Here is a 24,051-nt window from a genome sequence, read left to right as displayed (position 1 = left end):
ACCGTTCCTCCTCCTGCCCCACCGAGCAGGGCTGACGGTGGTGGCGGCGGTGGTGGTGGTGGTGGTGTGGGGAGGGGGTGGGGGGCAGGACAAGGGGACAGGACGTGGGAGTGGGGGGTAGGGGAAAGGGGGGGGGCAGCCGAGGGGTATTTTGTCCAAATGCAGCAGGCGGAAAAGACCTAATTTGTCCCCCTTTTATCCCTCCCTCCTCCAACCCAACCCAAACAAACCCCCCCCCCCCCCCAACCACCTCCCTCCCAGAAACACCCACGACATGACCTCACCCAACCGGTCTAACTCGGAATGACAACGAGAGAGAGAGAGAGAGAGAGGGAGGAAGGCTCTACTTTTTATTAAAACAGGTCGAACACTTCACCCAGCGTGAGGAGGGAGGCCGACGAGGTCGCACGCACAAGCACACAAGAGACAGAGCGCCCCCTGCTGCCTACGGGCGGCGGTGGCGGACGTGCGGCTCCGCCAAGGAAAACGCGGGCGAGCCAAGAGGTCCAGGTAAAGGAAAAAAAGAAGGAAATTAAAAAGAAATCGGTTTTATTTAAGCCGGGAAAAGGGAGAACAACGGCTGGGTGGCACAAGATTTTTATTTGTTTTTTTTTTTTAAAAAGGGTGGGGGAGAAAGAGCAATAAAAAAAACCGAAGCGACTGATCAGCCCGCCCCCCCCCGCCAACCAGGCTCCCCCCACCTGGACTGCAGGACCGCCGCCGCAAAGAGGAGGAGGAGGAGGAGACAAAATGACACTTTAAGATGGAAAAAAAAACGGTCCGTTCAGACAAGACACTACTGCAAGTTTTTTTTGTTGTTTTTTTTTTTTAAGCGGCGGCGGCACGGGGGAGGGAGGTTAAAAAAAATCAACTAATATTAAAAGGTAAAAAAAAAAAAAGAGAATAAAACTGAACAGCAACAGCAGTCAGACAGTCGACACAGGCGGCGCAGAAGCTGCCAGGAACAGGAGGTTACAGAGCAACGCGTGGGAGAGGTCGAGGAAAACTACCCCCCCCGAGACAGAACACAGACCCCTCCCGGACCAACAGGGACGCGCTCCGCTCGAAGGAAAACCTTCGCCAGGGGCCGCAGCCGTCTAAAACGTCCGGACCGGCGTGCTCCGGGACGAGACGAGACGAGACGGGACGGGACGGGACGGACGGACCAGCCCACGCAGGCCGCTGGGGTCGAAGAGTTCGTTTCGTTTGCGGGGGTGGGGGGCGGGGGTTCGGCGTGGTCGTTTGCCATCGTCGTCCTACGTTATCGTCCCCCTCTGTAACCGTTCGTTCGTTCGTTCGTTCGTGTCGGTTCGGGTCGGGTCGTTTTGGTCCGGTCCGGAGAAGCGCCGTATCCGAAAATCTGCCGGGTGGAGTGGGCTTTGTAGGGCGGGGCGACGGATTTCGTTTGTTGTTTTCTCGGGGTGTTTCGTTAAAGAATGCGTTTACTGGAACCCTCCCACCACCACCACCACCACCCCGGTTCCCACAAGCCCCCCTCTCCCCCTGGCGGGGCGGTCTCTCGGCTCGGCCGGGACGTCTCCTCCGGGGTTTCGGCGGCGGCGGCGGGAACAGGGAAGAGAGAGAGGGAGAGGGAGGAGAGGAGAGGAGAGGAGAGGAGAGGGGGGGGCATCAGCCGCATCCGGGAGCGTTCCGGCCTCCCCCCCCCCCCCCCGGACTGGCCCAGACGAGCGAGAGGCTATTAAAAAGGAGGAGCTGGCCGGGGCGGCGGGTTCGAGCGGGACCCAGCATGCACCGCTCCCCCCCCCCGCCGAGCGGGCACACAAGAAACGAGAGGGGGGGTGGGGGGGGACCGGGGACGCGGCCTGCGCCGTGGGACTGTGGGCTCCCCTCCCGCGTCTCCTCAACACCGGTCTGAGCCGATCAGCCGCCCCGCCGGTCCCGGCCCTTCCAGCGCGATCCCACCCCCCCCCCGCCACAGCCTAACCCCCATTCCCCCCCCCGCCGCCGCCGCCGCCCTGCTCTTTAATAGCCTCTGCCGAAGCCGTTGCTGTACTTGTCGAAGTAGTCGTCCTTGTCGAACCCGGAGCCCAGGGAGTAGCGCGAGGGCGCGGCGCCGGGGCCCCCGAACTCGCGGCTGCGCCCGTAGCTCCGGCCGTAGGCGCCGGGGGAGGGCGGGGGCGGGGGGGGCGGCAGGAGGGCGCGCCGGCTGCCCAGGGGGCTGCGGTCGCGGTAGTAGGTGAGGGGGGGCGAGGGGGGCCGGGGGGGCGGCGGGGGCAGGCGGCGGTCGTAGGCGTCCCGGGCGTAGTAGCGGGAGGCGTAGGGGTCGTAGCGGGCGGCCCCCCGCTCGTACAGCTCGCGCTCGTAGTAGGCCCGGGGCGGGGGCAGCGGGGGGGGCGGGGGCGGGGGCAGGCGCCTCCAGTCCCCCGGGGGGGGCGGCGGGGGCAGGTAGTGGGGGTGGTGCGGCGGGGGGTGGTGGGGGTGGGGGTAGGGGGGGTGCGGGGGAGGGGGGGGGAACTCCTCGCGCCCGTTCTTGACCGGGTTGCTGCGGGAGAGGGAGACGAAGATCTTCTGGCCCTCCAGCTTGGAGTGGTTGAGCTCGGCGATGGCCACCAGCGCCTCCTTCTCGCGCTGCATGTGCACGAAGGCGTAGTTCTTCACGATGTCGCACTCCGCCACCTTGCCGTAGCGCTTGAAGAGCTCCTTGATCTTGGCCGCCGTCACGCCCTCGGGCACGTTGCCCACGTAGATCTTGGTGGCCTTGTGCATCTTGGTGGTGGCGTACTCCACGGTGACGCAGGAGCCGCCCAGCTCGCGCTTGTGCAGGGCGGCGATGGCCCGCTGGGCCGCCTCCTCCTGCTCCATGTGCACGAAGCCGTAGTTCTTGAGGATGTCGCAGTCCGTCACCTCGCCGTGCTCCTCGAACAGCGCCCGCAGCTCCTCCTCCGTCGTGGTGGAGCTCAGGTTGCCCACGAAGATCTTCACCATCCTGGCGGTCGGTGGCGGCGGCGGCGGAGAGGCGGGGGGGGAGCAGGTGTGGGGGAGGGGGGACGGCTGGGAGTCCGGGGGCTCAGGCAGGTGTGACGACACCCCCCCCTCCGATTCCCTTCTCTCGGTTTCTCTCTCTCTCTCTCCGGCGCGCGGAGGGGGAGCTCGTGCCTCCTGAAAAAGAAAACGAGAGTGAGGAAACTTGCCCCCCCCTCTGCTTGGCCAGTGATAACAGCGACGCCGCAGGAGCGCACCAGCGAGACACCAGCGACGCCGCAGGAGCGCACCAGCGAGACACCAGCGACGCCGCAGGAGCGCACCAGCGAGACACCAGCGCACAGCGACGCCGCAGGAGCGCACCAGCGAGACACCAGCGCACAGCGACGCCGCAGGAGCGCACCAGCTAGACACCAGCGCACAGCGACGCCGCAGGAGCGCACCAGCGAGACACCAGCGACGCCGCAGGAGCGCACCAGCGAGACACCAGTGTGACACCAGCGACGCCGCAGGAGCGCACCAGCGAGACACCAGTGTGACACCAGCGACGCCGCAGGAGCGCACCAGCGAGACACCAGTGCACAGCGACGCCGCAGGAGCGCACCAGCGAGACACCAGCGCACAGCGACGCCGCAGGAGCGCACCAGCGAGACACCAGCGCACAGCGACGCTGCAGGAGCGCACCAGCGAGATACCAGTGTGACACCAGTGACGCCGCAGGAGTGCACCAGCGAGACACCAGTGCACAGCGACGCCGCAGGAGCGCACCAGCGAGACACCAGTGTGACACCAGCGACGCCGCAGGAGCGCATCAGCGAGACACCAGTGACGCCACAGGAGCCCACCAGCACCACCAGCGACGCTGCAGGAGCGCATCACTGAGACACCAGCGTGACACCAGCGCACCAGCGACGCCCACAGGAGCGCACCAGCGAGACACCAGCGCACAGCGACGCCCACAGGAGCGCACCAGCGAGACACCAGCGACGCCCACAGGAGCACACCAGCATGACACCAGCGCACACCCAGGTCAGCGGCGACGATGCTGACCTGCCCCAAGTCGAGGCGCGGTCACACACACCGGCGCCGTCCACAAACGCAAAGGAGAGAGGGGATCCCCATGGGTTGGGGGTGTGCTCTCTCACTCGCCTGCCGATTTTTACACCAGCTGAGCTCAGTCACATAAACGGGCCCCTTTCACTGACCCATTAACGAAACTAGTTTGACCGGAACTACAACCGTGGTCCATTTTCTAGGTGGAAACGCCTGGCTCTTCATCTCAAAGCAAAGGTTCCAATCACGCAAAGCGTTTCATCAATTAAAGGCACAATTAAAAACACAGTTAGGCCCAGAAAAAAAAACAAAACAGGTTTGGCAACCCCTGACAGACAATAATAATCCTTACACTTACTAAACAGTAAGCGTAAGAAATACTGACACAGACGCCACAGACCTAGTTGAACTCAGCAGAGTCGCCATTTTCTGCATTTTCCAGCTAAACTGCATGCCTGGCTCGATTGCAATTATTTATACAAGCAGCAGAGCTTAGCTTACGACAGATAAGAGATTTCAGGGCCTGGAGAAACGATTTTGACTTGTAAAAGGTCTTGAAACGCGCAGAGCACTGTCCACGTCACTACCAAACCAATCAGCTGCTGCGCTCCGCAGGGTACTGAAGCTGGTGCCCACCCCCAGCGGAGAATAACTGAAATTTCGGATTTTTGCCACATCATGAGAACTGAAAAAAAATAAAATTACCAGACCGCAAAAATAAAAAAATTATTCAATTCAGGCGGTGGTGCAGTGGTCAGCTTTGTCTGGTTCAGTTCCTCCTGCTGTCCAACTCAGTTCTTAAAAGACCTGGATTATTCGTTACCAGGGTGTTTGGAACAATTTAACAGCTTATCCCAGTTCTTCAGGGTGGGGCTGTTTTATAGAACAGCTCGACCTGGAAAACATACAGAGACAGCGCCCCCTCCTGGACCAGGATTGGACAGCCCTGCTCTAGACATTGACCCAACAGGGCTAGACAGCCCGGTTCCAGACACACTGACCCTCCAGAACCGGGACTGGACAGCCCAGTTCCAGACACACTGACCCTCCAGGACAGGGACTGGACAGCCCAGTTCTAGACACACTGACCCTCCAGGACCAGCACTGGACAGCTCTGCTCTAGACACACTGACCCTCCAGGACAGGGACTGGACAGCCCTGTTCTAGACACACCGACCCTCCAGGACAGGGACTGGACAGCCCTGTTCTAGACACACTGACTCTCCAGGACCAGCACTGGACAGCTCTGCTCTAGACACACTGACCCTCCAGGACAGGGACTGGACAGCCCTGTTCTAGACACACCGACCCTCCAGGACAGGGACTGGACAGCCCTGTTCTAGACACACTGACCCTCCAGGACCAGCACTGGACAGCTCTGCTCTAGACACACTGACCCTCCAGGACCGGGACCGGACAGCCCTGTTCCAGACACACTGACCCTCCAGAACCAGAACTGGACAGTCCTATTCCAGACACACTGACCCTACAGAACCGGAACTGGACAGCCCTGTTCTAGACACACTAACCCTCCTGGACAGGGACTGGACAGCCCTGCTCTAGACACGCTGACCCTCCAGGACAGGGACTGGACAGCCCTGCTCTAGACACGCTGACCCTCCAGGACAGGGACTGGACAGCCCTGCTCTAGACACGCTGACCCTCCAGGACCGGGACCGGACAGCCCTGTCCAACAGATCCCATGTGAACAGTTGGGGTCTCCTGCAAACTAAGCCTTCACTTGTAACAGGGCGACATCTTCACCTCGCAAGCTGAACCATTGCAGTCTTTGGAAACATACAGATTTAACTCTCTTTGGCAAACACATGACTTAAAACCACCAACAACATCCCATTTACAAATAAATCTCTCACAGGTCCCGTTCCCCCAGCAGTGAGAAGATCGACTGAACAACCTCAGACAGACACACATACTGGCGCAAAAGCTAAGGAAGAGAACAGAGCACACACAATTCAGACTCCTGGTGCGCCACAGTCCAACTGAACTGATTGAAGCAAACGAACCTTTTATTGCCACAAGGGAAGCACATTAAGAGCTCGTAAAGATGTCACAGACGCAACGGTGACACAAAACAGCCACCTGACAGTACCACGATACAAAACAATCTTCATCAAACGCACTTAATCAGAACTCTTACAGTGCCAAAAGGTTTTTTAAAAAAAAACAACAGAAAATTAGCTTGTGAGGAGTCTTATGACAACAATAAGATTATTATTAACGACCCGCAAACAGGTTTTTCATTGTTCAGCTACTGACTGCTCCTGGGTCTGAAGGAAGCAGAGGCTCTCTGAGTCTTGACACAGGGGCTCCCAGAGGGCAGGAGACTGTACCCTAAAAAGAGGGGATGAGAGGGCTCATCTAAGAGGCGGATAAGATGTCGCTCTGGTGGACGTCTGGCTCAGTCCAAACTTGGGCCAGCGATCTCGCCAGCGACCGGTCCTGATCGCTTCCTTCAGCTCGTTTCTGTTCTGCAGGGACAGGGCACCCCCACCTCCCCAGCTCCGAGTACCCACCTTCAGAGTGCCCCGAACAGAACTCTTAGGAAAAGAGTTGTGCTTTCCACATCGATACTCCTTGAGAAACACAACTTCTGTTGCGCTTTCAGATGCACTGTTTGCATGGGGGCGGCTCAAATCTTCTCTCAGTTGATAACCATGCCAGGTACCTGCATTCCTTTACCGTTTCAATATCAGTTCCTTTAACGCTTACAAGGATCACAGGGGGGAAAAAAGAACATTTCTTGCTAAAATCAAGTGCGATTTCCTTGCTTCTGTTTGTGTTTAAGTACCTGACACGACCTCTGACCCCTGAAGATCGGTCTGACCCACTTGCAGGATGGCCAGTGTTTACCAGCTGCAGGTTCAGGGCTGCTAAACATCAGGGGTCCCCCGCCGACCCCTGTTCCTGGGGAGCCCCAACCCAGCAGACCGTAGGGGTCACCAATAAATTCTCCGACGTCCAGGGTCCAGGTGACACACCGCCCAGCGAGACAACACTTGGGGACGAGGGCATGCGAAGGCTGAGGCCTGATCGATCGATCCACGACTAACTGGGTGTCCCCCCTTCACCACCACCGATCTTCGGGGCTGGTGACCCCCTTGTCTGCCGGACAAACTACACAACCGAAGCCGCCACTACAGATCCGCCCGCCTCCCCCCTCCGCACGCCCGGGTGCCGTCTCTCCCTGCACCGCGCCGGGACTGGAAAGACCGTCCTGCTTGCTGCTCCACCCCCGGCGTGAAGCGACCCGTCGGGGTAAATTCTTGGGCTGCGGGCCGAACCGAACCGAACTGAGACCCCCCTCGCCCGCCCGCCCCGGAATCTCACTCACACGGCGCCCAGCAGTCGGCAAAATATCACAACGGCCTATTAAATACCGCCTCCATTTTACCGTCGCGGCTCGGGAGAGGGAGGGTGGGCGGGCAAGAGCAGAAACGGCCCCATTTCTCCCACACGAACCCGGACCCGGACCCGGGTTCCGGAGCTACCGAGCGCGAAGGAGTGCGACGTAAGACTCACTTGGGGGGGGAGAGGAGGGGAGCCGGCTTTCGGTGTCGAGGAGGAGGAGAAGAAGGAGGCGGAGGAGGTCTGTTTTATTCTCTCTCTCTCTCTCCCTTTTTTGTGTTCTGACGGAGAGACTCGCAGTAATGGCGCCCCCCGCTCCTCTCTGGGCTGCGCGACGGCAAGATGGCGGCCGGCTCGTGCCCTTTGTCCCTCGCGCGAGGGGGGGCGGGGGCGCCGGGCTCGCACGAGGAGCGCCGCCCGCGGGCAGGAGGACCGCCGTCGCGCGCGCGCCCCCACCCCCCCACCACACGCACACACAAACACAAACACGAACACACACACACACACAAGTAGAGGTTTATTCCAGGCTGACATGAGAGGATAGGAAACACAGTGTTTCCGCTGTGGAGCCTTCTTCGCCTGGAATAAACCTTTACTTGTTCCTATACATACATATACACATGTCCTTCGGATGAGACGTCAAACCGAGGTCCTGACTCTCTGTGGTCATTAAAAACCCCAGGGTGTCTCTCGAGAAGAGTAGGGGTGTTACCCCAGTGTCCTGGCCCAATTTCCCCCTGGCCTTTACCCATCATGGCCTCCTAATAACCCCCCTCTCTGAACTGGCTCCATCACTCTGCTCTCCTCCCCACTGAGAGCTGTGGTGTGGGGAGCGTTCTGGCGCACTATGGCTGCTGTTGCCTCATCCAGGTGGGGCTGCACACTGGTGGTGGTGGAGGGGATCCCCATGACCTGTAAAGCGCTTTGAGTGGAGTGTCCAGAAAAGCGCTATATAAGTGTAAGCAATTATTATTATTATTATTATTATTATTATTGATGGGGAAAAAAGAAACGCAACATGTCCTGGAATGAGAGTACTATGCTTACAGCTGACGGACTTTCACAGAAAGTTGTTCATCCGTGTTCGGCCCCCTGACCAGCCACGCAGCTCGTGCAGCGAGGCGCCGCAGCTCGTGAGGCGCGCTTTTACCCAACGAGGTAAAAGACATCGGCCGCAACACGTCAGACATCGGTCCGTCTGAGAGGTGGTTTCAGATCTGCCACCCGCACCGCTGCTGAGACTGCGGGCAGACCCAGCGCCCGCATCAGTGACAGGCCACTGGCCGGGGCCAGACAGGGGCGGCGATGGACGCGTCAGCGGTGGCCTCGGGTCCCCCTCGCGGACGGGTCACTCCTCAGCCTGTCCCACGCAGACGGGAGGGCCGGAGTGTGGAGGAGGAGGAGGTGGTGTGTTTCTTTTTCCCCATCAGTATATTTGGGCTACAAATACAGAGAACATACTGTATATTGGACTGCCCTCTCCGTGGTGGCAGTGCGTTCGCTCTCTGGCTCAGCATCTGCGCCTGTGGCTGGGAGGTTGCCGGTTCGAATCCCGTGGCCGGCAGAGGAATCCTACTCCGCTGGGCCCCTGAGCGAGGCCCCTTCACCCCAGCTGCTCCAGGGGGCCATGTAAATGGCCGACCCTGTGCTCTGACCCCCAGCTTCTCTCTCCCTGTCTGTGTGTCTCACGGAGAGCAAGCTGGGGTCTGCGAAAAGACAAATTCCTCATGCAAGAAATCGTATAGGGCCGATACAGTGATCTTCTCTTATCTTTCTCGCACCTGAAGAAGGCTCCGCGGCCGAAACGTTGTGTTTTCCTTCTTCTCTTTTCAGCCCGGAAGATTACTTGTTCCTATAGACATAGAATTTCTATAGAGCGACGACCGGAGCTGAACAGCGTTTCAGCGTCTGTTTTGAAAGAAAAAAAAAACCCCAGGCTTGGTTTTTTTTGTATGACAAACGAACCCCGAACAGTACGACCATGGTGACGCCACATGCAACGCAAAAACATCGTGGGGAAGTAATTTGTGTTTTGTACGACAATAGTCCTTTTCCCCTTTGGCGCTGGGACTACAATTACAGGTTAAACGGCCATTCGTGGTCTGTTCCTGTAGCGCCCGCACGGCGGCGCTGTGAGAAATGCCGACGAGAACCTCCTCGCGCCCCGGACATCCCTCTTCCAGCAGAGAAGCCAAAGAAGGGAGGGAGGGAGGGGGACGTCAACGTGACTGATGGGCCAACCAGAGAGCTCCTTCCCGCGGGCCGCGACTCAGAATCAACCAATAGGAGCCGTGTGGGGGCGGGGCCCGGGGGAGCGCCCTCTTCCTGGTCTGGTCTGGTTGCGTTGCGGGGAGACCGAGAGAGCCGGGGCTGGTGTTCAATTCGTTTACTTAATGGGTTTGCTGACGATCCTGAAGAAGATGAAACAGAAGGAGAGGGAGATGCGCTTGCTCATGCTGTATCCTTTGCAATACCGGCGGAGGTCAGGAGATTTGTGGGGGAGGGTGTCCCCACTGGATAGCTCAGCTGTTTAAGGGGTTCCCCGAAAATCGCGGCAGTTGCCCTGAGTACTCGAGAGCTCATCTGGAATGAACGTCTTCTCCTGACATCATCGCGCACACACACACACACACGCAGTCGTTCTGTGCTTGCCCTTGTGTGCAAGTTATTTTTCGGAAGAGATGACCGGGCGACTCTTCTCCCTCGGTCTTCGGTTCTCTCGGCGACACGGAAGCCCGTCGCGGATCTGCTGTGCTGGCGTGTCCGTCTCTGGCCCTCTGTGTGTCAGGTCCTCCTGTACGTGCGTGCTTCTGCGGTTCAGCACTGAGGGGGCCCAGGGTTCGATTCCTGGGGTGCTGTCTGTGTGGAGTTTGCATGTTCTCCCCCCCCACACACACACACACACACACACACACACACACATGGGCTTCCTCCAGGTACTCCTGTTTCCTCCCACAGCCCAAAGACGGGCTGGTGGGCTTCTGGGAAAACAGGCCCTGGTGTGAGTGTGTGTCCCGCGATGGACTGGTGTCCCGCGATGGACTGGTGTCCTGCCTTGCTCCCGTTGCCTGCTGGGATAGGCTCCGGCTCCCTGGATACAGCGGTCAGGGCCTGGACGGATGGACCCGCGGTTTCCCCCCAGCTGTGTGGACATCTGTCTGTCTCCACCCGCCCGGTCTTCACTAACACCCCCGCCGTCATCGTCGTCCTCATCAGGACGATGACACTGGCCCGCGGGAGTCGGTCTGTCCGCCCGGGGGGGGTCCTGGGACAGACCAGGGGCGTCAGAGGAGCTGGAGCGTGTTTCCTTGACGCAGGCGTTCCCCCAGGGGCCTGGACAACGCGGGCAAGACCACCATCCTGAAGAAGTTCAACGGGGAGGACGTGAGCACCGTCTCGCCCACCCTGGGGTTCAACATCAAGACCCTGGAGCACCGGGGGTGAGCGGGGGGGGGTTAGAGAGATATAGAGAGGGGGGTTCAGAGAGATTGAGGGGGGTTCAGAGAGAGAGGGAGGGGGGTTAGAGAGATATAGAGAGGGGGGTTCAGAGAGATTGAAGGGGGGTTCAGAGAGAGAGGGAGGGGGGTTCAGAGAGATTGAAGGGGGGTTCAGAGAGATTGAGGGGGGTTCAGAGAGAGAGGGAGGGGGGTTAGAGAGATATAGAGAGGGGGGTTCAGAGAGATTGAGGGGGGGTTCAGAGAGATTGAGGGGGGTTCAGAGAGATTGAGGGGGGTTCGGAGAGAGAGGGAGGGGGGTTCAGAGAGCTTGAGGGGGGTTCAGAGCGAGCGAGGGGGGGTCCAGAGAGATTGAAGGGGGGCTCAGAGAGAGAGGGAGAGGGGCTCAGAGAGAGAGGGAGAGGGGCTCAGAGAGAGAGGGAGGGGGGTTCAGAGAGATTGAAGGGGGGCTCAGAGAGAGAGGGAGAGGGGCTCAGAGAGAGAGGGAGGGGGGTTCAGAGCGAGCGAGGGGGGTTCAGCGCGAGCAAGGGGGGGTTCAGAGAGAGATTGAAGGGGGGTTCAGAGAGAGAGGGAGGGGGGTTCAGAGAGATTGAAGGGGGGTTCGGAGAGAGCGAGGGGGGTTCAGAGAGATTGAAGGGGGGTTCGGAGAGAGATGGAGGGGGTTAGAGAGATATAGAGAAGGGGGTTCAGAGAGATTGAAGGGGGGTTCGGAGAGAGAGGGAGGGGTTCAGAGAGATTGAAGGGGGGTTCGGAGAGAGCGAGGGGGGGTTCAGAGAGATTGAAAGGGGGTTCAGAGAGATTGAAGGGGGTTCAGAGAGAGAGAGAAGGGGTTAGAGAGATATATAGAGGGGGGGTTCAGAGAGATTGAGGGGGGGTTCGGAGAGAGAGGGAGGGGGGTTAGAGAGATATAGAGAGGGGGGGTTCAGAGAGATTGAAGGGGGGTTCGGAGAGAGCGAGGGGGGGTTCAGAGAGCGAGGGGGGGTTCAGAGAGAGTTGGGGCAGGTCAGAGTAAGGGGACACTCCAAGTCTCCCACCACCTCCGCCCTCCCCGCAGGTACAAGCTGAACATCTGGGATGTGGGAGGGCAGAAGTCCCTGCGCTCCTACTGGAGGAATTACTTCGAGAGCACCGACGGGCTGATCTGGGTGGTGGACAGTGCTGACCGCCTCAGACTGGAGGACTGCCGGCAGGAGCTCAGCTCCCTGCTCCTGGAGGAGGTACGAGCACACTGCTCGCTCGCTACACGCCCACTGCTCTCCTGCTGCCCACTGCAGGCCTGAGCCCGGAGCCTCGCCACTGCGGGAGATACGGTTCAGCACTGCGGCACAGGGCCCAGCGCATCGCCGCCTCAAAAGCTCTGGGGCTCTGGGTTCGATTCCTGGGGCGCTGTCTGTGTGGAGTTTGCACGTTCTCCCCGTGTTCACATCGGTTTCCCTCTCTCTCCGGGGGCAGCGCCTGGCCGGAGCCACCCTCCTGGTTTTCGCCAACAAGCAGGACCTGCCGGGGGCGCTGTCCAAGGACGCCATCCGTGAGGTGAGTGAGCGCCCACAGGGGGGCGCCGCCGCCGCCGCCCTGCCCCGTCCGCCCCAGCCCACCACCCCAGGGGGAAACCTGTTCTGACTACAGATCTCCACATGCTTTGCGCCCAGGTCACGTCAGTCAGTCTCATGCCTTTGGCCTTTGACCCCTGACCCCTGACCCCACCTGGCAGGAATGAGCCAGGACCTCCCTTCACAGCCCAGAGCTCGCTGACAAAGCACGCCAAAAACAAAACAAACGTGCAGGACATGAGAACGTGTCCCCGACGAGACAGGAGCTGCCTGTCTTGCTCAGTTCGGTTGCTCTGTAGCTTATTGATCACAGGATCTCATCCAGCTTGTTTCCTGTGGCGTCCCTGGTCGGTCTGCATCAACTATGTGGCAAACTTGTTCCTGATCTTCTGCACCCTTTTGTGCGAGAAGCCACCCCCCTGTCCTTAAATCTCGCCCCCCTTGGGTCCCACGTGTGTCCTCGTGACATGAACTGGCTGTCCTGTCTGTCTGTGCAGGGGCTGGCACTGGACGCCATCAAGAGCCACCACTGGTGCATCATGGGATGCAGCGCGGTGACGGGGGAGAGCCTGCTGGCCGGCGTGGACTGGCTGTTGGACGATATCGCCGCCAGGATCTTCACTGCAGACTGAGGCCCACCCCTGTACTCCTGGCATACACTGATCCACACTGCAGCACAGACACACTAACATACTGTACACTGATTCACACTGCAGCACAGACACACTAACATACTGTACACTGATTCACACTGCAGCACAGACACACTAACATACACTGATCCACACTGCGACACAGACACACTAACATACACTGATTCACACTGCAGCACAGACACACTAACATGCACTGATTCACACTGCAGCACAGACACACTAACATACACTGATCCACACTGCAGCACAGACACACTAACATACACTGATCCACACTGCAGCACAGACACACTAACATGCACTGATCCACTAACATACACTGATCCACACTGCAGCACAGACACACTAACATACACTGATCCACTAACATACACTGATCCACACTGCAGCACAGACACACTAACATACACTGATCCACACTGCGACACAGACACACTAACATACACTGATCCACACTGCAGCACAGACACACTAACACACTGATCCACACTGCAGCACAGACACACTAACATACACTGATCCACTAACATACACTGATCCACACTGCAGCACAGACACACTAACATACTGTACACTGATCCACACTGCAGCACAGACACACTAACATACACTGATCCACAGTGACACACACAGACACACTAACATACACTGATCCACTAACATACACTGATCCACACTGCGACACAGACACACTAACATACACTGATCCACTAACATACACTGATCCACACTGCAGCACAGACACACTAACATACTGTACACTGATCCACACTGCAGCACAGACACACTAACATACACTGATCCACAGTGACACACACAGACACACTAACATACACTGATCCACTAACATACACTGATCCACACTGCGACACAGACACACTAACATACACTGATCCACACTGCAGCACAGACACACTAACATACACTGATCCACACTGACACACACTGACGCACTAACATATGCTGATCCACACTGACACACCCTAATGCACAGTGACAGTACAAACCTATACCGTGACTACGACACACCCCCGCAGCCTGATCCGCTGACAGGGACGCGATCTCCAGTACAGCGGATCGTCTGCTCGAATGCGCAGCTGTGGCAGACCTGACACACACGTGCAGCTCAAGACCTGAACAGCAGGCAAGACAGCCTGGCCCGATGCAGGGCCAGATGCAGACGCTCGTGCCGCTGGCTGGTAATTACACTGTGGGAAGGGGTATGTGTGCTGTTTGTTGTAATATGGCAGGACTCTGTACATAGCTAAGAATAAGTGTATAAATATTGTCTTACGTGTTGGTTTTTATTTTGATCGTTTTTTGACGGTAATAAAGTCGGGTTTGGCTTTTAGTGTCCCTGTCTCTGAGTCCTTTCCGTTCAGGATGGCTGTGTTGTCATAGTGACTCCGCGAGAGGGTGTCGCTGGCTCGTCTGATGAAAGATTTTCTTCCGGGACGGTCCTGTTTTTACGTGAACTCTCAGATGTGTAGGAAAATTTGGATTTTGGCCAAATGTTTAGCGGACCTTTCAAAAAAAAAATGTGTTGGGATACGTCGCATTGCTGTCTTGCAGTGCTATGGCCCTGGGGTGCTGTCTGTGTGGAGTTTGCACGTTCCCCCCTGTGGCTGAGGATCTGCGCCTGTGGCTGGGAGGTTGCCGGTTCGAATCCCGCGGCCGGCAGAGGAATCCTACTCCTCCGGGCCCCTGAGCGAGGCCCCTTCACCCCCAGGTGCTCCAGGGGCGCCGTATAAATGGCCGACCCTGCGCTCTGACCCCCAGCTTCTCTCTCCCTGTCTGTGTGTCTCATGGAGATCAAGCTGGGGTCTGCGAAAAAGACAAATTCCTCATGCAAGAAATTGTATATGGCCAATAAAGTGATCTTAAATCTAAAATCTGTGTTGGCGTGAGTTTCCTCTGCTCCGGATTCCTCCCACAGTCCGGAGACATGCCGGTTAGGTTAAATTGCTTCTGGGAAAACTGGCCCTGGTGCGAGTGTGCGTGTTTGTGTTTGCCTTTAAGGGGGACAGCGGCCCCCCCACCACAACCCAAAATTGTTCCAAGCGGTTAGGAAAACGGGAACCTTTGCAGATAGTCCCTTAGGAAGCTGGCGGCCCGTCCGCCCCAAGACGCGGCGTGAACTTTTCCGACGGTCCCTTGCGGGAGGAGGAGCCATGCGCAGGCGCAGGCGCAGGCGCCGCCCCCATAACAGGAAGTCCAGGTTGAAAACCGTGCGAGTCGCCCGGAGAGTCAGTCGCTCAGGCTCCCCTCATAACGACCCGTCTGCTCGCCTTTTCGGTCGCCCCCCACCCCCCCCGCCCTCCGAAACGAATGTCCCGGAAGGCGAAGGAGGAATACAACCGGTTTTTCTCGGTGACAGAGCACAGGAGTCACGAAAAGGGGCACACGGAGTACAAAGTCACGGCGCGGGTGGGTACCAGCTAGAACACAGGGCGCGGGGAGACCCACTCAGCTGTTGGTCCGCCGTCCGGGACTGGGGGGGGGGCGCAACAGCGCTTATTGTGGCAACAGTCGTACGAAATAACGACGAAGCGGGTGGCGTGGCAATTGACCCACCCGTTTAAAACGCGTCACGTGTTTTTTTGTTATCACGAGCGTGGACACCGTGTGTCCCATGACTGCCTGGGTGGGATGTCAGTGTCTGGGGGGGGGCGATTTTTGTGGTTCTCTCTCAGTACATACAGTGGTATCACTCAGTAGCCTGTGTTAACCCCTCTCTCTTACAGTAGATATGATGGTATCACTCAGTAGCCTGTGTTAACCCCTCTCTCTTACAGTAGATATGATGGTATCACTCAGTAGCCTGTGTTAACCCCTCTCTCTTACAGTGTATATGATGGTATCACTCAGTAACCTGTGTTAACCCCTCTCTCTTACAGTAGATATGATGGTATCACTCAGTAACCTGTGTTAACCCCTCTCTCTTACAGTAGATATGATGGTATCACTCAGTATCCTGTGTTAACCCCTCTCTCTTACAGTAGATATGATGGTATCACTCAGTAGCCTGTGTTAACCCCTCTCTCTTACAGTGTATATGATGGTATCACTCAGTAGCCTGCGTTAACCCCTCTCTCTTACAGTGTATATGATGGTATCACTCAGTAACCTGCGTTAACCCCTCTCTCTTACAGTAGATATGATGGTATCACTCAGTAACCTGTGTTAACCCCTCTCTCTTACAGTAGATATGATGGGATCACTCAGTAGCCTGTGTTAACCCCTCTCTCTTACAGTAGATATGATGGGATCACTCAGTAGCCTGCGTTAACCCCTCTCTCTTACAGTGTATATGGTGGTATCACTCAGTAACCTGCGTTAACCCCTCTCTCTTACAGTAGATATGATGGTATCACTCAGTAACCTGCGTTAACCCCTCTCTCTTACAGTAGATATGATGGTATCACTCAGTAACCTGTGTTAACCCCTCTCTCTTACAGTAGATATGGTGGTATCACTCAGTAACCTGTGTTAACCCCTCTCTCTTACAGTAGATATGATGGTATCACTCAGTAACCTGTGTTAACCCCTCTCTCTTACAGTAGATATGATGGTATCACTCAGTAACCTGTGTTAACCCCTCTCTCTTACAGTAGATATGGTGGTATCACTCAGTAACCTGTGTTAACCCCTCTCTCTTACAGTAGATATGGTGGTATCACTCAGTAACCTGTGTTAACCCCTCTCTCTTACAGTGTATATGGTGGTATCACTCAGTAACCTGTGTTAACCCCTCTCTCTTACAGTAGATATGATGGTATCACTCAGTATCCTGTGTTAACCCCTCTCTCTTACAGTATATATGGTGGTATCACTCAGTATCCTGTGTTAACCCCTCTCTCTTACAGTAGATATGATGGTATCACTCAGTATCCTGTGTTAACCCCTCTCTCTTACAGTATATATGGTGGTATCACTCAGTAGCCTGTGTTAACCCCTCTCCCTTACAGTGTATATGGTGGTATCACTCAGTAACCTGTGTTAACCCCTCTCTCTTACAGTAGATATGGTGGTATCACTCAGTAACCTGTGTTAACCCCTCTCTCTTACAGTAGATATGATGGTATCACTCAGTAGCCTGTGTTAACCCCTCTCTCTTACAGTAGATATGGTGGTATCACTCAGTAGCCTGTGTTAACCCCTCTCTCTTACAGTGTATATGATGGTATCACTCAGTAACCTGTGTTAACCCCTCTCTCTTACAGTAGATATGGTGGTATCACTCAGTAACCTGTGTTAACCCCTCTCTCTTACAGTGTATATGATGGTATCACTCAGTAACCTGTGTTAACCCCTCTCTCAGTGATACCACTCAGTACTCGAATTGACTACTGCAATGCTCTGCTCCCTGGTGTATCTAAATCTACTCTGAACAAGCTGCAGTATGTCCAAAATTCAGCAGCCAGAATTCTGACCAGGTCTAGTACAAGTGTTCACATTACTCCTATCCTGGAGTCCTTGCACTGGCTTCCGGTCAAATTCCGCGTAGACTTTAAAATCCTCATGCTCACCTACAAGGCTTTACATGGCTTGGCACCTCAATACCTGTCTGAACTTTTATCGCCCTACTCCCCACCTCGCAACCTCCGCTCTTCAAATTCTGCCCTCCTTACTGTCCCCCAAGCCCGTCTACATTGTATGGGCGACAGGGCCTTCTCCTGCTATGCCCCCAAGCTCTGGAACTCTTTACCCAAGGATATTAGAGAGTCACCTTCTCTAAACTCCTTCAAATCCAGACTCAAAACTTTCTTCTTCAGTAAAGCCTTTACTTAACTGGTTCCATTCTTCACCCCTCTGCTCTTCTTAATACCATCTTCCACGGTCTCCTCTATTGTTATTGTTGTATTGTTGTAATTATAATTATGTCCTGTCTTGTGAAATTTTCTTATTTATTGTTGTAGTCTTCTTATTTATTGTTATTGTCATCCTGTAAAGCGCTTTGAGAAGCCACCTTTAAAGGCGCTATATAAAATAAAGTTTATTATTATTATTATTATTATTATTATTATTACTCTGTGTCACCTGTCTCTCCCAGTATATACAGTGTATTGCTCAGTACCTCTGAGTATGCAGTATTAACCCCTCTCCCAGTACATATAGTGGTATCATTCAGCACCCTGTGTTTATTCCTCTCTTTCAGTATATACAATACTTTTGTTCAATACCCTGTACTAACCCCTCTGACTCTCTCAGTATGTACGGTGATATCTCGCAGTGTGCTGTGCTGTGCTAACCCCTCTGACTCTCTCAGTATGTACAGTGATATCTCACAGTGTGCTGTGCTAACCCCTCTGACTCTCTCAGTATGTACAGTGATGTCTCGCAGTGTGCTGTGCTGTATTAACCCCTCTCTTTTGGTCCACAGTTTGTGTCGAAGAGGAGACCAGAGGATGTTAAGGAGGTGAGTGTGCACAGGGGGCTCTGACCACGCTCTGCTTAAAAGGGACAAAAGCGCGATTCTCCTTTTCTCAATGCAAGCTAGTGGAAATGATGGCAGTGACTGTGTGTGTGTGTCCTGTGATGGACTGGTGTCCTGTCCAGGGTGTGTGACTGTGTGTGTGTGTCCTGTGATGGACTGGTGTCCTGTCCAGGGTGTGTGACTGTGTGTGTGTGTCCTGTGATGGACTGGTGTCCTGTCCAGGGTGTGTGACTGTGTGTGTGTGTGTCCTGTGATGGACTGGTGTCCTGTCCAGGGTGTGTGACTGTGTGTGTGTGTGTCCTGTGATGGACTGGTGTCCTGTCCAGGGTGTGTGACTGTGTGTGTGTGTGTCCTGTGATGGACTGGTGTCCTGTCCAGGGTGTGTGACTGTGTGTGTGTGTGTCCTGTGATGGACTGGTGTCCTGTCCAGGGTGTGTGACTGTGTGTGTGTGTGTCCTGTGATGGACTGGTGTCCTGTCCAGGGTGTGTGACTGTGTGTGTGTGTGTCCTGTGATGGACTGGTGTCCTGTCCAGGGTGTGTGACTGTGTGTGTGTGTGTCCTGTGATGGACTGGTGTCCTGTCCAGGGTGTGTGACTGTGTGTGTGTGTGTCCTGTGATGGACTGGTGTCCTGTCCAGGGTGTGTGACTGTGTGTGTGTGTGTCCTGTGATGGACTGGTGTCCTGTCCAGGGTGTGTGACTGTGTGTGTGTGTGTCCTGTGATGGACTGGTGTCCTGTCCAGGGTGTGTGACTGTGTGTGTGTGTGTCCTGTGATGGACTGGTGTCCTGTCCAGGGTGTGTGACTGTGTGTGTGTGTGTCCTGTGATGGACTGGCGTCCTGTCCAGGGTGTGTGACTGTGTGTGTGTCCTGTGATGGACTGGCGTCCTGTCCAGGGTGTAGCCCGCCTTGTGCCTGCTGCTTGCTGGGATAGACTGTAGACCCCCCCCGTGACCCTGGCCTGGATGCTGTGCGGTGATGTTATCTGCCCGGCTGCCGTGCGTGCTGTCGAGTTGCACTGTGTCGTGCAGGTGACGGTATGGCGGCGCTACAGCGAGCTGAAGAAGCTGCACGGCGAGCTCTCCTACACGCACCGCAACCTCTTCAGGCGGCAGGAGGAGTTCCCCCCGTTCCCCCGGGCGCAGATCTTCGGTAAGAGCCCCCCTCCCTCCCGCTATTCCAACCACGATCCTTCACCCCCTCTGTCCCGAAACCCCCCCGCCCCCCACCCCGTGGTGACCCTGGCTGTTGCGTCCGCAGGGCGGTTCGAGGCCGGGGTGATCGAGGAGCGACGGCGGGCGGCGGAGGCCATGCTGGTGTTTGCCGCTAACATCCCGGCGCTCTACAACAGCCCCCAGCTCAAGGACTTCTTCCGGGTGAGCCGCACAGCCTGCCGAAACCCGTAGCCAATCGGCGCCCACCCGGTTACGGCACTCAGTGCACCCGGCCAGTCAGAGCACTCGGCAGATTAAAGGTCTGCAGGTTGGCAGGGAACACCCGGATAGTCATAAGGCATGTTTACGTAATGTTCAGCCAATCACAGGGCGGCATCTTGTAAGGCTCGACCAATCACAGGGCGGCGTCTTGTAAGGCTCGGCCAATCACAAGGCGGCGTCTTGTAAGGCTCGGCCAATCACAGGGAGAAGCTACCGAATCGCTAATCGGATCACATGGCCTAATTGGTAACGGCAAAAACAGCACAACCTGTTATGCTCTATAACTGCTCAGTGTGGTCACTGTGCCAATCGGCACCTCTGTCAATCCCTCCCCCTTTTTCTTAACCCTTCCTGCCCCCCCTCCTCTTTTCCAGGGGGGCGAGGTGAGGAGGCCCCTAGACCCGCCCCCCCCGCCCACCTGCACCCTGCCCCCCCCTCTCATCCCCCTCCCGGAGGGCCCCGCCGAGGGCGGCGGCGACGACGAGGCCGGCCAGCCCCAGGATGAGGCAGGAGGCCGGGGGGCGACACCGGGCGAGCCCGAGGCTGCGTGCGAGGCCTTCAGCGACCTGGAGGGCAGCCCCCCCCCCTGCGCGGAGCGAGAGGATCGCCACGGTAACGGAGCCCCGAACTCTGCCAACATCTATCGAGATCAAGGTAGCGCCGAAAGCTATCAGCGTGGAGACCGTGAAGGCTGTATGTAATAAAAACCGTGTGCAGCAGTTCGATATATATATATAAGGCTTGCTACCTTACTCTTGGGCAGTTCTCAAAATCAAGACGTGGGAAGTTAAAATAATAGTTAATACAGTAGGGTCCCGATGGCCACGAGGGCAGAGAAGGGTTGCAAATAGCCGAATTCGCATACAACCTAGCAAACCCCTATACCGTAGCATAAGGTACTGCAGTATATAGGCCAGATGGTTGACTGACATAAGAACACTCCCTTATAGTGGTAAAGTATAGATGCATTGGCTTTAAGTTGGTGAAACTTAGCCAAACTAATTTACAGATTGAAAATGAAACGAACTGAAACCGAACTAAGGATCAGCTAAAACAAACAGTTGCGTAGTACTCGCATAAAATAGACGTGAATCCCTCCTCCGGGCCCAGCGCATGCCTGCACTTTCCCTCTCCGGTCAACCAGCCTGAAACCGTCCCAGCCCACAGAACCCCGGGCGCTCGTTCCAGAACGGAAAACGGACCAGGCCGAGAGGTGGGTGGTACCGGGGCGGCGGGGCAGGGAGCAGGCTCGCTCGCCAGCCGAATCTGTCCCGGGTCCCAGTCCGCTGTGCGGCTGGCTAACTCGAACGTTTCGCTTGGTAACCTTCGCTGCGGCTCGGTTTCATCCCGCTCTCCCCTTCTTCCGTTCAAGAGCCCCGCTGGCCAGACCGAATCGCGAACGGGCGAAGGCGTATTGACTTTGCGGTTCATCCGTATCGTTGTTTGGACAGAGGCCTGGCAGCTGGCGAGACCTGCTGTGGGCTAGACTGCTGCCCAGAGGGGATCGTATCGGTTTCCCTGTTTCATCCAGTTTACCCGAAAAGGTGTCAATACTGCCACTGGTTTAAAGCCCTCTTCCTCTCTCCGTTTGTCTTGCAGGTCTGTCTCTCTGTCTTTTCCGTCACGAAGACAGTAGGATCTCATCTCTCTCTCCTTCTCCTATCTTCCCCCCTCTCTCTGTCTGGCAGGTGAAAGTCGGACCCAGGCAGACGTGGGCGCGGAGCCTTCCGAGTTTGATTTGCTGTTCGACTCGATGGGGGAGGATCAGTCTGAGCAGGCCCCGGCCCCTAAGTGCCCGCTGACCCACACCGATCTGGCCTTGTTTGACCCCTGCGCAAGAAAGGGTGAGGACTCAAGACACCTCCCGCAGACCACCTTTACCGTTCAACTATTCAGTAAGCCTTCTCCAATACGGCTTCGAGCCTAGTACGCCTGTTACAGCCATGTTTCAACTGGTACCTTTCTGCTGCCTGCGCCAGAAGAATATTGGTAGAGTTCCCATGACCTGTAAAGCGCTTTGAGTGGAGTGTCCAGAAAAGCGCTATATAAGTGTAAGCAATTATTATTATTATTATTATTATTATTATTAATATTGGCACAGCCACACTAGAAATCCCAGGACTGTACTGGACTACTGTACTGACTGTGCATTAGCACTTGCAATCCAGAATCGGCGTTCTGAGATTCTGCTGCATTCCTCACCTGACTGGTGCATCTCCGCCTGAATCACCCGGCCTGGCCTGCAGGCTGCTCTGTTCCTTTTCCTGCATCTAACCCCTCTCTCCTCATTCTGCAGAGGAGCAGTCCGACCCGGGCTCCTCCCACAGCCCCTCCCACGCCGAGCTCCTCGCCTTCCCATTGGCCGCCCAGGACCCCTCCCCCCCCTCCGCCGACGGGCCTCCTGCGATTGGCGGGCCGCCGGAGGGCGTGGCCGAGGCAGCCCGTGGCCCGCTGGGGCTGGAGGAGGGGGCGGGGAAAGGCGGGGGAGGGGGCGTGGCCAGGGAGCCAGCTGACTACTTGGCTCAGGCAGCAGCTCATCTCCGCCTGGCGGTGGAGAGGGAGGAGGCAGGGGATTATGGCGCCGCCGTACAGCAGTACGAGGCTGGGGTGGACATCCTGCTGAAGGGGGCTCAAGGTGAGGGTGGCCAAGACGTTGGGGAAAAAATGCCGGGGAGGCTGTGATGTTGGAAAGGCCAGACCTTCAACACGGGGTCAAGACCTCGTCTTGCCCCAAGCCTGTTCCTCGCCGGCCCCCCTCTCCTTCCCCGCTCATGGCGGTCTCTGTTCCCCCGGGGCGCAGGTGACCCCGACGCGCCGCGCAGGGAGGCGGCGAGGAGGAAGATGGCGCAGTACCTGCAGCACGCCGAGGACCTGCTCGCCCTCCAGCCGCCCCGGAGCCCCCCTCCCACGAGCACGGGCTGAAGGCAGGAAGTGGCGGGGCGCGGGGTGTACCCCGCTTTCCTGAGACGGCATCGCGCCGCCCTTCCCAGCCCTGCAAAACAGAGCGACGACCCCCCCCACTAGCAACGGACAAGGGTGGGTGAGGACATGGGAGAGGTAGAAATATCAGACGCCCCTCTCCTCCCTGTGACCCCAAAACTGAATAGTATCAGGTGTCCTCTTCTAGTTCAGGTAAATCTGTGAGACCAGGCTGTTTTAGTGACTGACTGCACTATGTACACTACCGCAGTCAACACTACACACACAAACACACTGAGCCACTGCTGTCCCTCTCTTCTCACACTGCCCCTGAATTCACACACTGACACACTCCTGACTGGACTGGAGACACTGCTGTCCCTCTCCTCTCACACTGCCCCTGAATTCACACACTGAGACACTCCTGACTGGACTGGAGACACTGCTGTCCCTCTCCTCTCACACTGACACACTCCTGACTGGACTGGAGACACTGCTGTCCCTCTCCTCTCACACTGCCCCCGAATTCACACACTGACACACTCCTGACTGGACTGGAGACACTGCTGTCCCTCTCCTCTCACACTGCCCCCGAATTCACACACTGACACACTCCTGACTGGACTGGAGACACTGCTGTCCCTCTCCTCTCACACTGCCCCTGAATTCACACACTGACACACCCCTGACTGGACTGGAGACACTGCTGTCCCTCTCCTCTCACACTGCCCCCGAATTCACACACTGACACACTCCTGACTGGACTGGAGACACTGCTAGAGACACTGCTGTCCCTCTCCTCTCACACTGCCCCTAAATTCACACACTGAGACACTGACTGGACTGGAGACACTGCTGTCCCTCTCCTCTCACACTGCCCCTGAATTCACACACTGACACACTCCTGACTGGACTGGAGACACTGCTAGAGACACTGCTGTCCCTCTCCTCTCACACTGCCCCTGAATTCACACACTGAGACACACCTGCGTGGCTTGTAGACACTGCTGTGCACACATGAACACAGATATGATAGGGCTGTTGGTTTTCTGACCTTAAATCTGCATGACAGTTTTTTCTGTAAATGACTTTGCAAACATTCCCGAAGGCTTTTTACATAAATAAACAAATGTGATTTCAACAAATGTGTGTGATTTCATCAGACAGTCACACTGTTTTAATTTGTCAGTGTGCGTGTCAATCAGACGGAGTGTTGTTATGCCAGTCAGTGTGTCAGC

At 56.4% G+C, this 24,051-nt stretch overlaps 3 protein-coding genes across 6 annotated transcripts; 2 read left to right on the top strand and 1 right to left on the bottom strand.

The window, feature by feature from the left end:
* Positions 1-1,921: 1,921 nt before the first annotated feature.
* Positions 1,922-7,715, bottom strand: LOC138224092 (RNA-binding protein lark). Of its 2 annotated transcripts, none has more exons than XM_069180390.1 (2): positions 7,537-7,715; positions 1,922-3,120 (listed from the first exon to the last, which is right to left on the bottom strand). In XM_069180390.1, exon 2 carries the CDS (start codon positions 2,944-2,946, stop codon positions 1,984-1,986), a length of 963 nt encoding a protein of 320 aa, XP_069036491.1. In that variant the 5' UTR covers positions 2,947-3,120; positions 7,537-7,715; the 3' UTR covers positions 1,922-1,983. The 2 variants fall into 2 exon arrangements, with proteins under 2 accessions (XP_069036491.1, XP_069036490.1); XM_069180389.1 differs by lacking the exon at positions 7,537-7,715 and adding an exon at positions 6,531-7,523.
* Positions 7,716-9,660: 1,945 nt separating this feature from the next.
* On the top strand, positions 9,661-14,374 carry arl2 (ADP-ribosylation factor-like 2). The gene is made up of 5 exons (XM_006642827.3): positions 9,661-9,820; positions 10,692-10,802; positions 11,872-12,034; positions 12,270-12,350; positions 12,865-14,374. The coding sequence occupies exons 1-5, from the start codon at positions 9,756-9,758 to the stop codon at positions 12,997-12,999; spliced, it is 555 nt and encodes a 184-aa protein (XP_006642890.1). The 5' UTR covers positions 9,661-9,755; the 3' UTR covers positions 13,000-14,374.
* An 831-nt stretch (positions 14,375-15,205) lies between these two features.
* snx15 (sorting nexin 15) lies at positions 15,206-23,958 on the top strand. Of its 3 annotated transcripts, none has more exons than XM_069180388.1 (8): positions 15,206-15,450; positions 18,407-18,442; positions 19,490-19,610; positions 19,719-19,834; positions 20,269-20,506; positions 21,583-21,789; positions 22,191-22,529; positions 22,695-23,958. In XM_069180388.1, the coding sequence occupies exons 1-8, from the start codon at positions 15,352-15,354 to the stop codon at positions 22,814-22,816; spliced, it is 1,278 nt and encodes a 425-aa protein (XP_069036489.1). In that variant the 5' UTR covers positions 15,206-15,351; the 3' UTR covers positions 22,817-23,958. The 3 variants fall into 3 exon arrangements, with proteins under 3 accessions (XP_069036489.1, XP_069036487.1, XP_069036488.1); XM_069180386.1 differs by having other exon boundaries at positions 20,269-20,587; XM_069180387.1 differs by having other exon boundaries at positions 15,208-15,450; positions 20,269-20,587; positions 21,583-21,738.
* Positions 23,959-24,051: the final 93 nt, after the last annotated feature.

The sequence above is a fragment of the Lepisosteus oculatus genome, chromosome 18 (assembly GCF_040954835.1).
Source record: "Lepisosteus oculatus isolate fLepOcu1 chromosome 18, fLepOcu1.hap2, whole genome shotgun sequence".
Classification (NCBI taxonomy): Eukaryota; Metazoa; Chordata; class Actinopteri; order Semionotiformes; family Lepisosteidae; genus Lepisosteus; species Lepisosteus oculatus.
Note: the sequence above shows the minus strand (reverse complement) of the source record. Positions and strands in the feature narration are given on the sequence as shown.

Bases quoted from the DNA above. Each gene is read 5' to 3' on its own strand.
- LOC138224092 (XM_069180390.1), bottom strand. From the start codon at position 2,946: ATGGTGAAGATCTTCGTGGGCAACCTGAGCTCCACCACGACGGAGGAG.
- arl2 (XM_006642827.3), top strand. From the start codon at position 9,756: ATGGGTTTGCTGACGATCCTGAAGAAGATGAAACAGAAGGAGAGGGAG. The intron at 9,821-10,691 runs GTATCCTTTGCA...GCGTTCCCCCAG, and splicing joins GAGATGCGCTTGCTCATGCT to GGGCCTGGACAACGCGGGCA. The intron at 12,035-12,269 runs GTACGAGCACAC...CTCCGGGGGCAG, and splicing joins GCTCCCTGCTCCTGGAGGAG to CGCCTGGCCGGAGCCACCCT.
- snx15 (XM_069180386.1), top strand. From the start codon at position 15,352: ATGTCCCGGAAGGCGAAGGAGGAATACAACCGGTTTTTCTCGGTGACA. The intron at 15,451-18,406 runs GTGGGTACCAGC...TTTGGTCCACAG, and splicing joins AGTACAAAGTCACGGCGCGG to TTTGTGTCGAAGAGGAGACC. The intron at 22,530-22,694 runs GTGAGGGTGGCC...CCCGGGGCGCAG, and splicing joins CCTGCTGAAGGGGGCTCAAG to GTGACCCCGACGCGCCGCGC.